We start from the raw sequence: 14,742 nt of genomic DNA on the forward strand, positions 1-14,742 counted from the left end.
TTTATCAATTCCATCTCTTCCCAGGTGAAGCAAGATTTGTAATGTGGCAAATGTCCAAAGCCTTAGCCTCTAAGGCATGAATTTCAAGGGTCTCCTGGCACAAGTAGTTATAGACTCTATACATTTTCTGTATTATATAAGCCCTAATGATTTTATATTTATTTCATGTAGTTTCTGTTATTCATACAATGAAAATATGTATTGTTTTGAATCTTTGTTTTTTTTGGTACCAGGGATTGAACCCAGGGTGTTAACCACTGAACTTCATCCCTAGCCCTTATTATTTTTTTTATTTTGAGATAGGCTCTAAGTTGCTTAGGGTATCACTAAGTTGCTGAGGCTGGCTTTGAACTTATGATCCTCCTACCTCAGCTGCCCGAGTCACTGGGATTATAGGCATGTGCCACTGTGTCTGGCTTAAGTTCTGTATTAATATTTCCAAACAATTTAGTCATTAACCAAAAACATAACCCTTCTAACTACTTGCATGGCTAGAATAAGAACCTGGAGCCTGAAATTGGTTTTCCAAAGATCTTAAATATTTAGTTAATAATGATTAATTATTTAAAAAGTATTATCACAAGTGGAATATTTAATTCTTTTTTGTATAAAAATAATTGAAAAAATTTATAGAACAGCCAATTGGAATATATCAGTTATAATTTATTTCTTAGCACTTGCTATTGAAAATCTGTTGATTTGCTATCAATAAATAGGCTCTGAGCAGGTAGTTTTGGTCAGATTTGGACCCAAATCAAAAGAGATATTAAAGGAGATGAAGAATTTTCACTAATTCTTCAACAAAATTTATCCTTAATGATATACATTTGTTTTTCCTAAAGATTCATTTGAAAACAATTTATAAAACCATATTGACAAATTTTAATATTCTCTTCCAGAACAGAAGAGTCTGTTTTCTCCAAAGGATTGGTAAGATTTGTTTGTTTTATACACACACACACACACACACACACACAGATACTTGTGTGTGTGAATGTATACTTTTTTGTTTGTGTTTTGGTGGTGCTGGGTATTGAACTCAGGGCCTAGCACTCTACCACTGAGCCACATCCTTAACCTCTTCCATTATAATTTAAATACAAATCTTGTCAACACAGCTATTGATTTCACCTTGCATATATTTTAATCTGTAGGAACTGCTGGAGAATGGTTTATTGAGAATAGAAGACAACAGTATACTTTACCAGTACTTAGAAATCAAGAGTTTTCTTACTGTACCTCAGGTAAATAAAACATACACTGTAACTTGAAAATAACTCCTTACATTCCTAAACTTTAGTAAGGTAAAGATTCCTCCAATTCCTCCTCTGCCACTTTCTTTACCTCTGAAAACTCAAGTGTATTGCCATTCAATAGAACCTTCTATAATGATGGAAATGTAATTATCTGTATCATACAGTAGAAAAGCCAGGAGCCTTATTGAATGCTTGAAATGTGGCTAATGGGACTCAGGAATTTTAAATTTAATTTAAATTAATTTGAAATTAAATATCTATTAGTGGCTACCATAGTTGATACCATAACATCTAGTGAAAATGTATTAACTTTCTTGTTGAATACTTTTTGTTTCTATAGGGTTCTTGAAAATGAAATTCCTTTAACTTTTCTGAAGCATCTGAAGCATTTACTAACTCACTACTAGAAAAACATTTTGTTTTTCCTTCCTTGCATTTATTTTGCCTAGTACTCTTTGTTGGTTATAATATCCAAATAAGTCCTTAGCTGTAGACATTTCTTAATATTTAAATAGAAAATCATGACTTTTGTTAATATTAAGATGGAATATATCAGTTATAACAAGTTAAATTATTTCTTAAGATCAGTCAGGGCCTTGCAATGTACTCCATTTCTTGTACTCCATTTCTTCTACATGCTTGATTTCATTTTCTTGCCACTCTATAGATATATTTGAAAACAACCATTTACTTTTTTGGGGGGTTGGTTATCAGGGATTAAACTCAGGGGCACTCACCACTGAGCCACATCCCCATCCCTATTTTGTATTTTATTTAGAGACAGGGTCTCACTGAGTTGCTTAGCACCTCACTTGTGCTGAGGCTCAAAATCCTCCTGCCTCAGCCTCCTGAGCCGCTGAGATTATAGGCTTGCAACACCATGCCCGGTTTATCATTCACTTTTAAAAACACACTTTGTAACATCTCATTCTGTTAATTACAAAATCAATTATAGTTAAGTTTCCTTATAGAAATAGTAGTGGAATGAAAGGAAAAAAAATAACTTACTTTACTTATAAATCTACCCTCACTTCTTTGAATTTTTAGTATTCACTATTGGTAATGTATTTGTTTGCAGTCACTATAACCTATTTACATCAAAATTAAATTTTTTTTTTTTTTAATTTCCAGGGCTTAGTCAAAGTGATGACACTTTGTCCCATTGAGACATTGGTATGTACATTTGGGGGACTAATGAGTTATAATAAGAAATTTTGATAAATAATTTTATTTTTATTCATTTTATGTAACAATTTTATTTGTTCCATTTTAGAGGAAAAAGAGTTTAGCTATGCTTCAACTGTATATTAACAAGTTGGATTCACAAGGCAAATATACTTTATTTAGGTATGTATCAGGCATGGCTAATTGTTAAGTATTATGGTTGATTAAAAGTCAAGTTAATACTATGTAATTATTATAGGATATAGTATTTCAGTATGTTTTACACATAATTCAACTCTAGTTAAAAGCCATATTATAATTGTCTAATCTGTGACAAGTAGAGGTTTATCAAATATTTTGGATACATATATATCCATATATATAATATATAGTTCAGTTCAATTAATTGGAGTACTCCAAACTTAAAATAGGTTTTAAAAAGATTAAACTGAGGTTGAAACACTCCTGCTAGAACTTTACAATTTTAATAATCTCCACTATTCACAGTTGAGAATAGCTCTAGATGTATAATTTCAAAACACTAGAACTTTATAATTTTGGAAATATCCAGTTATAAATAGAATTTACTAGTTAGTAAGAACAGTAACTATTACAAGTGGCTTTGTAATTGCTTGATCTCTCTTGCTTATTACCTTCATTATGGATTTTATATCCCTAGAAATAAAACATGGCCCATTTGAATTTGCAAAACTTTCATCATCATTTAGTTGTAATGTAGTTCAGAATAATTTCATACGTTGTAATTTTTGCTTTCAAGGTGCTTATTGAATACAAGTAATCACTCAGGTGTGGAGGCCTTTATTATTCAAAATATCAAAAATCAGATTGACTTGTCATTTAAGGTAAGAACATAGATAAGGTGTCAGTTTCCAATTAATTTATTAATATTAGGAATATATCAATGTGGGGTTTTGCCCTAGTCTTTTTCTTTCTTTAGTATTCTTTCCCTATTTCTATTCTTTAAAAAAAAAAAAAAAAACACTTAATTTTGAAGTTTTGTTAACTCTAAATTTAAATTGTATTAATTTTTTGAGCTAAAATTATGACATTTTGTTTTGTCATATGCTTCTGAAAAGTAAATGGAAACTTGTCTCATGTATTAGTGAATATACAGTATTTTCCATATAGCAAACAGAAAACACCAATATTCTCAAATGAGCAGTGTTTGTTTCAGGTGTTTGGAAAGTGAATAGAAGTATCAAAAGTTAAAGTTTAAAAAAATATAGATATACATTTTAAATGTGTTAATAGTTTTACAGCATCAGGGTATTAGAAAAACACAATTTATCATGCTATTATTTAAACCTTTCCCAATTTTTATTTTGCTTTTCAGAAAACAAAAAACAAATGGTTTACAGGACCACAGCTGATTTCTCTTTTAGATTTGGTACTGTTTCTCCCAGAGGGTGCTGAAACAGATTTACTGCAAAACTCAGATAGGTGAGATGACCATTACTAAGGTTCAAATAGTAAACTACCTAAACTAATAAAATATATTTTCCTGTGATTTTATGATCTGGGTTAAGTAAAGATTTTTGTATTTAAGTTATTTGATGTGTAAAAACAATATAATCTCTTTTAAGAATGACCAATACTCTTTTATACCTTTAATGTATCCAGCATTCCATACAGATTTGCAACTAATGTTTGTGACTAAAAATTAAGAACCTCGTGTATATAATTTATGAAAAGTTTATGTATTTTGATTTCAATGTTTTTTTCATATAAATCATGTAGTTTCACTTTTGATGTACTAGCTGTTGAGAAATGTTTTTAAGCATTTACAAACAAGAGGAATTTTTTTCTTTTTTAGTATTTTCAGTTGTGGATGGACACAATATCTTTTATTTATTTGTTTGTTTGTCTGTTTGTTTGAATGTGGTGCTGAGGATCAAACCTAGTGCCTCACACATGCTAGGCAAGTGCTCCACCACTGAGCTACAACCCCAGCCCAAACAAAAGGAATCTTAAAATCCAGAAATCAAGACAGTGCTTTCAAATATTAAAGATAACAATGTTCTAGAAGTAAAGCATTTGTCTAGCATGCATGAGGTCCTGTGTTTGATCCCTGGTACACACCTGCCCCCCCAAAAAAAATCCCCACAGAGAATAGTAATTTTCACAGTTGCATTGGTGTGAGCTTAAATGCAAATCGAGTAATAAGTTAGTCCTTCTCCAAAAGATATGATGGTAATAGTTTTTAATGACAACCATAGTTATAAAAACATTCTCAAGATTTTTAACTTGTTTTGTGCATTGAAATTGCTGTTGATTATATAAAATTATACTGTAAGTAACAAATTATATTTTTAATTAACAGGATTATGGCTTCATTAAATTTATTGAGATATTTAGTTATCAAAGATAATGAAAATAACAGTCAGGTAAGTGAATTATTTGAAAAAGAAATAATGTATTAAAAATTCATAAGGAATGTTTCAGATTTTCTTAATTAGTATCTACTTAAACCAATGTTTAATATCTTAGCCCCTACAGAGTTTGGGATAAAGTGCCAACAATTTATTCTGCCACCTGCAGTTAATTCCCAGGAGCATTTACCACTGCACATCCAAGTTAACTTTCCCTTTGCTTTTCCTGTTGTGCCTCTGCTCTTTTCCTAGATGCACTCAGGTCTGTTGGGTAGATAAGTTGCAGATCCTAAGTTAACTGTAACCTTGTGGAACTCAACTTATATTTGGGTGACTTGTTCAGTTTCCTCTACCTTATAGTTCATGATTTAAGCCTGAACCATATAAAATTATGGTATTTTAAAAAGATACATGATAAAGTGAAGTATTTTCAGCACTAAAACTAAATTTGTTAATAGCACTTTTTGGATAATGTGTAGGAAGTTGGATTTTTTTAAAAAATACCATTTCATTTGAAGTATTCAATAAGTAGAAGACTGTTTGAGGAAGATGTGTCATAGAAAAGTTATATTTGCTTTTACCTTTTCCTTCCCTTCTACTTACCCTATTCTAATAATTGCTTTCCCTATATGTGTCACTTCTGTTAACTATAACCATCTTAATTATGTGTTGTTAATCTATTTTTTAAAAAAAAAGTATAGGGAGAATGAAAAAATTGATTTTAGGTAAAGATGCCTGAGAGTTTAACAAATACATAGATTAATTTATCCAAACCCATATCAAATAGAGAACATTTAATCATCACAAGAAGTTCCCTTATGCTCCTTCCCAGGTAATTCTGACCTCATTGCTCCACCTCCATCCTATCCCTGCCACAGGCAGCCACTATTCTGGCCAGGTGCTATGCAACACTTATTCTTTACTTTTCCCTCTTCAGTGATAATATAGGTACAGGAAGAATCACTAACTTGCACAAGGATACACATCTAGAAAATGTAGAAATGGCTAAAACTCCAGTGGCCAGAAGTTTTGAAATCACAAAAATCTTGGCTCCTAAAGGAACTTGTGGTAAAAACAGAAAAGTTACAGCATAAGATTCAGCAGCAGTGAAGAGACCCTAAGGTTTCAGGAAGGTGTCCATAATTAGGGTAAGGTATGAGTTCTTACCTTTTTAGTTATCAGGAAAGATTGTTAACCTATGTAAGAGATGATTTAAGTTGCTTAACAGTAAAAAAAATGAATCTTTTTTTTTTTTTTTGGTACTGGGGAACTTAACTTGGGTGTTTTACCACTGAGCCACATCCACAGCTGTGCTAAATTGCAGAGGCTGGCTTTGAACTTACAATCCTCCTGTCTCAGCTTCCCAAGCTGCTGGCATTATAGGCATGGGCCACTGTACCCATCGAAAATGAATCTTGGTGATTATGACACACAGATTATTAGGTGTGATATATAGTATAATACAGAGGCAGCAAATAGGTTCTTACCTAAAGAAGACTTAAGAGTAGCTTAGCATTGAACAATGTCTGCTTTGATATCCACAGATAATACTCACTTTGATTTGGCTTGAACATTTCATGGTGAAAAAAAAGATAACAACCAGTTTATATATCTGACTTCTTATTTAATGGTTTAATTTTTTTTCCCTTAGGGATGAAATATTCTAAATTTTGGCCACATAAGTTACATAATTATCATACCAGGGAAATTAGCAAAAAAAACCTAATCCAAGATGGCAATCTGATGTCTTTGAGGCAGCTTAAGAGCTTGTGCATTATGGCAATGTTTCTCCCATGTACAATTATAATACATCATATATATAAAATGAGAAGCAAATCTGTCTCCTGTGGTTAATCAAAAAAATGACAGTTTCTGTAGCTGTGGGTTAGCTCAGTGGTAGAGTACATGTTTAGCATTTGCAAAGCTCTGGATTCAATCCCCAATAACCAAAAAAAAAAAAAAAAGCAGTTTCTTAATTTTTAAGAAGTTTTGGATAAAGGAAAAACAAAATTATATTCTTGTCATACTAAATAATGGGGCATTTTATTCAGAAGGACTCCTCCCAGTTCCTATTTTTGATAGGATATTTGTCAAGAGGCTAATAGTCAGATGAAAAATTTAAAAGTATCAGAAAGATATACAGGAAATTTAAACAAGAACAGAATCATTCAAAGACAACAAAGTGATTCATAATTGAATAATAATCCATTTCTTTTCCTGTCATTTCAAGTTATTGTCCACTAATTTACTCTTTGACATTCCCTTCCTCACCCTACTATTTCATGACTGTCTCCCTATATTGTGTCAAGAACTTTATCCCATACCTCAGTTTCATACATCTTTTCTTGAATCTTACAGCATAAGTCATGCTCCATGTCTAATATAAAAACCAACTTAATTTTTATACCAAATATTCCTTATTGGGGAGTATCTTTAAATAGTTATTACTTGTTTTGAATTATAATAATTCCAATGCACATCCTTAATTATGCTATACCTTACCTTTTGACTACTCATATTTTTACCCATCTACTTGCTTGCCCATTGTTTCCTACATAACTTCTGATTGTAATGTGTACAGTAAAAGCAGGGTCAAAAGAAACGAGATTTCAAAAATCATTAGTAGCAGGAATTTTTAAAAATTAAATTGTGTAATGTATGTATACATATATTCTTTTTACTTAGGAAAAAAGTACAGATATCTCACATAATAATACATATATAATTCTATATAATCTATTCTTTCCTCAAGATTAAAACATATCCTGGTGCTGAGCATGTTGCTCAACATTAGAGCACTTGCCTAGCATGTGGGAGGCTCTGGGTTCAATTCCCCATACTGCAAAAATAAGTAAATGAAAAAATAAATACAAATATATCCCATGTGAGGTATCTGCAGTGCCAAATGATTTCAGGTGATAAAAGTTCAAGTAGCAGAAGTTCTGCAGTATTACTTTATAAATAAGAAGACATATACAAGTAGGAGAAGGGGGAAAGCTGGTTCTTGATCATGTCCTTTTTTTTTTTTTTCCTCTTCATTATTATGGTTGACTGTATTCTTTCCAAGTTCCCTGTCTGTTCTGGAAGTAAATTTAATCGTGGTATAGAAATACCTTCTCTTCCTTTTGTAAAAGAGTCTGCAGTAGATTTTGGAATGTATAGTTAAGGCTTAGAACTGAAAAGATTTCAGAACTATTACATCAATTGCAAGTTACTTTTTTTCCTAGACATTTAAGATATATACACAATGGAATTTTACTTAGCATTAAAAAAGAACAAAACCATGGCATTTGCAGGTAAATGGATGACGTTGGAGAAGATAATGCTAAGTGAAGTCAGCCAATCTCCAAAAAACAAATACTGAATGTTTTCTCTGTTATAAGGAGGTTGACCCATAGTGGGATTGGGAGGGAGAGCATGGGAGGAATAGATGAATTCTAAATAGGGAAAAGGGGTGGGGAGGGAAAGGAATGGGGCAGGGGATTAGCAAGGATGGTGGAATGTGATGGATGTCATTATATAAAGTACATGTACGAAGACTTGAATTGGGTGTCAACATACTTTATATACAGAGATACAAAAATTGGGATATATATGTGTATTAAGAATTGTAATGCAAAAAAAAAAGCGCATTACCTTAGAATAGGTAGAGGGAAGTGAAAGGAGGGGAAGGCAGGGGATGTGGGGATAAATAAGAAAGATAGTAGAATGAAACAGACTTTATTACTTTATGCATGTATGTGACTGTATGACCAATGTGATTCTACAATATGTATACTCAGAAAAATGAGAAATTACATCCCATCTATGTGTGTTATATCAAAGTATATAAGTGCAATTCTACTGTCATATATAACTAATTAAAATAGATAAAAATTTTAAAAAAATAATTTCAACAGAAAAATGAAAAATGGTGACATAAAGACCCACATTAAATGCTAGAGGTAAAAATAAATAAAAACGAAGGATACTGAAATGAAGAATTCTTATGGGATGATAAGTATAGCATTAAACTGGGATGCAGAAGAAAAAGTAAGTGAGCTTGAAAATGGAGTGTAGAAATTCTATAGTTATCCTATATTTAGACAAAGGCGCCAAAAACATACATTGGAGAAAAGATAGCCTCTTCAACAAAATGGTGCTGGGAAAATCCACACGTAACAAAATGAAATTAAAACTCACTCTCTCACCATGCACAAAACTCAACTCACAGTGGATCAAGGACCTAGGAATTAAACCAGAGACCTTGAGCCTAATGGAAGAAAAACTAGGCCCAAATCTCCATCATGCCAGATTAGGCCCAACTTCCTTAATAAGACTCCTATAGTGCAAGAATTAAAACAAAGAATCAATAAATGGGGTAGATTCAAACTAAAAAGCTGCTTCTCAGCAAAAGAAATAACCAGTGAGGTGGATAGATACAGAATAGGCGCAAATCTTTACCACAAGCACATCAGATAGAGCACTAATCTCTAGGATGTATAAAACACTCAAAAACCTTAACACCAAAAAACAAATAACCCAGTCAATAAATGGGCCAACGAACTGAACAGATACTTCTCAGAAGAGGATATGCATAAAAGAAATGTTGTTCAACATCTCTAGCAATTAGAGAAATGCGAATCAAAACTACTCTTAAGATTTTCTCACTCCAGTCAGAATGGCAACTATCAAGAATACAAACAGCAGTTAGTGTTGGTGAGGATGTGGGGGGAAAGGCGCACTCATACATTGCTGGTGGGACTGCAAATTAGTGCAGCCAATGTGGAAAGCAGTATGGAGATTTCCTTGGAAAACTTGGATGGAACCACCATTTGACCCAGCTATCCCACTCTTTGGTTTATACCCAAAGGACTTAAAAACAGCATACTACAGGGGGCTGGGGATGTGGCTCAAGTGGTGGCGTGCTTGCCTGGCATGCGTGCGGCTGGGGTTCGATCTTCAGCACCACATACAAATAAAGATGTTGTTTTCGCCCAAAACTAAAAAATAAATATTAAAAATTCTCTCTCTTTAAAAAAAAAAAAAACAGCATACTGCAGGGACACAGCCATATCAATGTTTATAGCAGCACAATTCACAATAGCTAAATTGTGGAACCAACCCAGATGCCCTTAAGTAGATGAATGGATAGGGAAACTTTGGTATATATACACAATGGAACATTACTCAGTATTACAAGAGAATAAAATCATGGCATTTGCAGGTAAATGGATGGAGTTGTAGAATATAATGCTAAGGAAAGTAAGCCAATCCCCCAAAACCAAAGGCCAAATGTTTTCTTTGAGGATACTGACTTATAATGGCAATGGAGGGGGGAGCATGGGAAGAATGGAGGAACTTTAGATAGGGTAAAGGGGAGGAAAAGGTAGGGAGGGAGCAAGGGGGTAGGAAAGAGGTAGAATGAGTTAGACATCATTACCCTAAGTACATGTGTGAAGACATGAATGGTGTGAAAATACTTTGTGTACAATCAGTGACTTGAAAAATTGTGCTCTATATGTATAATACGAAATGAATTGCATTCTACCATTGTGTATAACAAATTAGAATAAATAAATAATGGAATTTTAAAAATTAAAAAAGAAATTATAAAATTCAAATACAGAAGGAAAAGAGATTTTTAAAATGGAACATAACATCTGAGCTCTATGAGTACAAGTGACTTATGGCAAGAGTAATCAGTGTCTCAGAAGGAAAAGAGAAATATTCCAAAACATAATGGCCAGGTATTTTTCAAAATCAAGGACAGACATTAACTTACAAATCCAGTAAATCTCCAGCAGAAACACCACACTGAGAACCTTTGTTATCAAACTAAAAATTACAGATGAAGAGAAAAACATGTAAAGAATCTAGAGGAAAAAACGACACACTACAGAAGAACAACAATAAGAATGATGTCTTATTTGAAGCAAAAGAAGCTAAAAGACAAAATTACCATTCTGAGATAAGACAAACAAAAAACCCAATATGAATCTGTGGTTTTGTAGCCCTTTAAACTGATCTTCAAGAATGAAGGATAAATAAAACATTTTCTTAAAGGAAAAAGAATTTTTAAAATTATTTTTTAAATTTTTTATTTTTTTATTTATATATGACAGCAGAATGCATTACAATTCTTATTCATCTAGGGCACAGATTTTCATAACTCTGGTTGTATACAAAATATATTCACATCCGTTCTTCATACATATACTTTGGATAATGATGATCACCACATTCTACCATCATTTCTGACCCCATGTCCCCTCCCTTCCCCTCCAACCCCTCTGCCCTATCTTGGGTTCATCTATTCCTCCCATGTTCCCTCTCCCTATCCCACAATGAATGAGCCTCCTTATATCATTTGGTTATTTGGTATTGGCTAACTTCACTTAGCATTGTCTTCTCTAACTCAATCCATTTATCTTTTTTTAATAGTGTTTTCTTAATATTCTATTTTCCTTTGTTTTTTTCCTCTTTCTGTGTTTTTTTAAATATATTTTTTTAGTTGTAGATGGACACAGCATCTTTATTTTTGCTTATTTTTTTAATGTGGTGCTGAGGATCGAACCCAGGGTCTCACCACATGCGAGGCAAGTGTTCTACCACTGAGCTACAACCCCAGCCCCTCTTTCCACATTTTTTATTGGTGCATTATATTTGTACATAATGATGGAATTTGTTACATATTCATTCGTACATGCACTCAATATAACATTATAATTTGGCCAACATCACTTCCTAGGACTTCCTCCCTCCCTCCTCTCCTCTCCCTCTGGGATCCCTTTCCACTTCTGATCTCCCTCTGATTTTCATGAGATCCCTGCCTCCACATCTTTACTTTTTCCTCTCCAGCTTCCACATGAGAGAAACATTACCCTTGACCTTTTGAGACTGACTTATTTCACTTAACATAATGGTCTCAAGTTCCATCCATTTATAGTGTTTTTTTTTTAAGAGATACAGTAACCTAATGTAAGACAGAAAATATTCTTATTTTCATAGCTTCTTCACTCCTACGTGCTTCTAAAAATATTACAGTTCATCATAGGGAAGATTTGTAAAATTATACTGAACAGAATATGTAACAAATTTTCTTTAACCTAATTCTGGTATGTGTTTTTATTACCTGAAGTTTTATGGTTATGGGCTGTGTATTAAGACAAATTATCACCATTGAAAACAAGGTTTTAGGGCTGGGGATGTGGCTCAAGTGGTAGCTTGCTCGCCTGGCATGCGTGCGGCCCGGGTTCGATCCTCAGCACCACATACAAACAAAGATGTTGTGTCCGCCGAAAACTAAAAAGTAAATATTAAAAATTCTGTCTGTCTCTCTCTCTCTCTCAAAAAAAAAAAAAAAAGAAAAGGTTTTAATATTAAAAACCTTTTAGATTTGCATTGTTCATTACAGTAGACAATAGCTATTGTGGTTATTGAAATTTTAAGTGGCATTGGATACTGCCATTTTAGATCACTATTTCTAGCATATGATCCTAATCAAAATCATCTGGGTTTTTTGGTAAATTTCTGGATTCAGCTCCGTATCTATTCAGTGAAAACCTCTGAGTAAAGCAAGACATCTATATTTTTAACTAACATAGTGAAATTTGAGAACTTCCACATATTATGCATGAAAATATTTTTATGAGGTATCATTTGCAAATAATGGTAATATTAACTAAAACTAAATAAAAACTGTGGAATGCAGCTGCATTGGTAGAGAAAAATTCCAGCTTAAAATGCTTATATTAGAAAAGGATTATTAAATGAATTTTCTGGTGTGATTGTTTAAAGTTGCATGAAGATATAATCTGTTGATTAAAAAGGGACTATAAGTACAAACACAGAAAAATAAAAAATTATAGGACAACGTATAAGTACATTTGAAAGCTTTAGTGAAATGGAATTTTTTAGATAGCACCATCTACTAAAAAAAAAAAATAAAACCTAAGATCAGATAATTTTATCACACTTTCAAGAAACAGATAACTCAAATCTTATATGTTTCAAAGAGTAGAAGAAGAATTGTCGTAACTGCTACTGTGAGTCTATTTGGGAAGATAGGTCCTTAATACCAAAACAAATAATATAGTAGTCCCCCGTTACCCACCATCTTGCTTCCTTCAGCTCCAGTTTACCCATAATCAAGCTCAGTCCAAAAATACTAAATACAAAATTCCAAAAATAAATAGTTTGTAAGTTTTAAATTATACAATGTTCTGAGTAGCCCCAAATTATCCTTTGTCCAGCATATCTGTACTGCATATGTTACCTATTTGGAGGGGTCCTTTCTAAGAAATATTTGCTTAGCCCAAGATTGTCCCAGAAATGATTTAATTTTAAGTTTTATATTAGGTCTGCGATCCATTTCAAATAAATTATTTATATGGTATAAAGCATGAATTAAAAGAATTTTCTTTTGACTTCAGCACTATTTGTTAAGAAGACTGTTTCTCAAACTAGTTGGATTATGTTGATACCTTTGTCAAAAATGAATTGAGTTATATTTTGGACTCTGTTCAATCCTCATATGTCTTATTTTTTTTAATCCTCATATGTCTTATTTTTTTTAATCAGTACCACATAGTCTTGACTACTGTGGTTTAATAGTATTTCTGTTTGTTTTGGTACTGGACACATTGAGTCCAGGACCTCATGCATTAAGCACAAAATCTACCATTGAATTATACATACCCTCATCCGTACTAAGTCTTGAACTCAAGTAATGCAAGTCTGCCAGGTTTTTTCTTTTTCAGTAGGTCCTTTATTTTGTCATATAAATTTTAGAATCATCTTTGTCAATCATCCCTACCCACAGAGGGCTAATTTAAGATTCCATTTATGTGATATTCTGGAAAAGGCAATAATTACAAAAACAAAAATCAGTGGCTGCTGGGGGTAGGGAAAAATAACAAAAGGACACAAACTTCTGGGATCATGGAAATTCATGGTGGTGGTTATATGACGTACATTTATTTTGAACTACATAGCTAAAAGAGTATATTTTAATATAAATAAGTGATACCTAAATAAACCTGGCTTTAAAAAACAATAGAACAAGATTAGGCTCAATATTGCACTAGGCTAGAACTCCTTATGAATAAGCAAGTGCACCCATTAAATAAAAATCTGCTGTAATGTTTATTTTTGAATGATAGTTTTTTTCTGCATTATATTTATATATTAATAAAATTATATCAGTGTTACACATAAGAAAGTTTTTTGGTAGATTTTTATTTCAACTATATAAATAAAAGTGTTCTGAATTGTGATGTGAAACATCACAACTGTGGGTCATAGTAGAAGTATTTTGAAAAATACTACTGTAGAAAAACTTTTATCCTGTATGAAAAAGAAAACAGCAGTTTCAGTGCTGCATTGTTTGAGATATTGAAAAATTAGTAGCAGGCTGGGTGCAGTGGTGCATACCTGAAATCCCAGCAGCTTAGGTGGCTGAGGCAGGCAGATCTCGAGTTCAAAGCCAGCCTCTACAATTTAGTGAGGCCCTAAGCAGCTTAGCAAGACTTTGTCTCAAAATACAAAAAATGCTGGGGATGTTGCTCAGTGTTTAAGTACCCCTGGGTTTAATCCCCAATACAAAAAAAAAAAAAATAGTAGTGGCAGGATAAATTATATACCAGGATTCCTATATGCCAATTAAAATTTAAAAATTAGAGATACAGCATAATTCAAAAGTACAACATAAACAAAAAAAGGAAACTGAAGCAAGATTATTCACAGTATTGTATAAAAATAGTATATGAAAACCTGTCATGTATTTTTAAGTGATACAGACATTAGGAAGCTAACCATGCAAGTTTGGATAATAACTACCTCTTGAATAAAAGGGAATTCAACCATATCTAGTGTTTTTATTTAAATATGAGAAAATGTTTCATTTTGATAAAGATAAATGTGGATTCCAAGGGTGTATAATCTACATACTT

General features: G+C 32.5%; 1 protein-coding gene across 4 annotated transcripts in view; it reads left to right on the forward strand.

Annotated features, from left to right (window-relative positions):
• GLMN (glomulin, FKBP associated protein) overlaps positions 1-14,742 on the forward strand; it is a 49,420-nt gene that overhangs the window by 31,463 nt on the left and 3,215 nt on the right. For all 4 annotated transcript variants that reach the window (XM_081305344.1, XM_081305345.1, XM_081305346.1 and 1 more), the window contains 7 exons: positions 900-930; positions 1,155-1,244; positions 2,388-2,429; positions 2,530-2,603; positions 3,199-3,283; positions 3,775-3,881; positions 4,762-4,825. In XM_081305344.1, the coding sequence (XP_081161470.1) occupies positions 900-930; positions 1,155-1,244; positions 2,388-2,429; positions 2,530-2,603; positions 3,199-3,283; positions 3,775-3,881; positions 4,762-4,825 (493 nt within the window). The remainder of the gene's footprint in view (positions 1-899; positions 931-1,154; positions 1,245-2,387; positions 2,430-2,529; positions 2,604-3,198; positions 3,284-3,774; positions 3,882-4,761; positions 4,826-14,742) is intronic.

Source organism: Spermophilus citellus (genome assembly GCF_964194105.1).
Source record: "Spermophilus citellus genome assembly, chromosome: 9".
Lineage (NCBI taxonomy): Eukaryota > Metazoa > Chordata > Mammalia > Rodentia > Sciuridae > Spermophilus > Spermophilus citellus.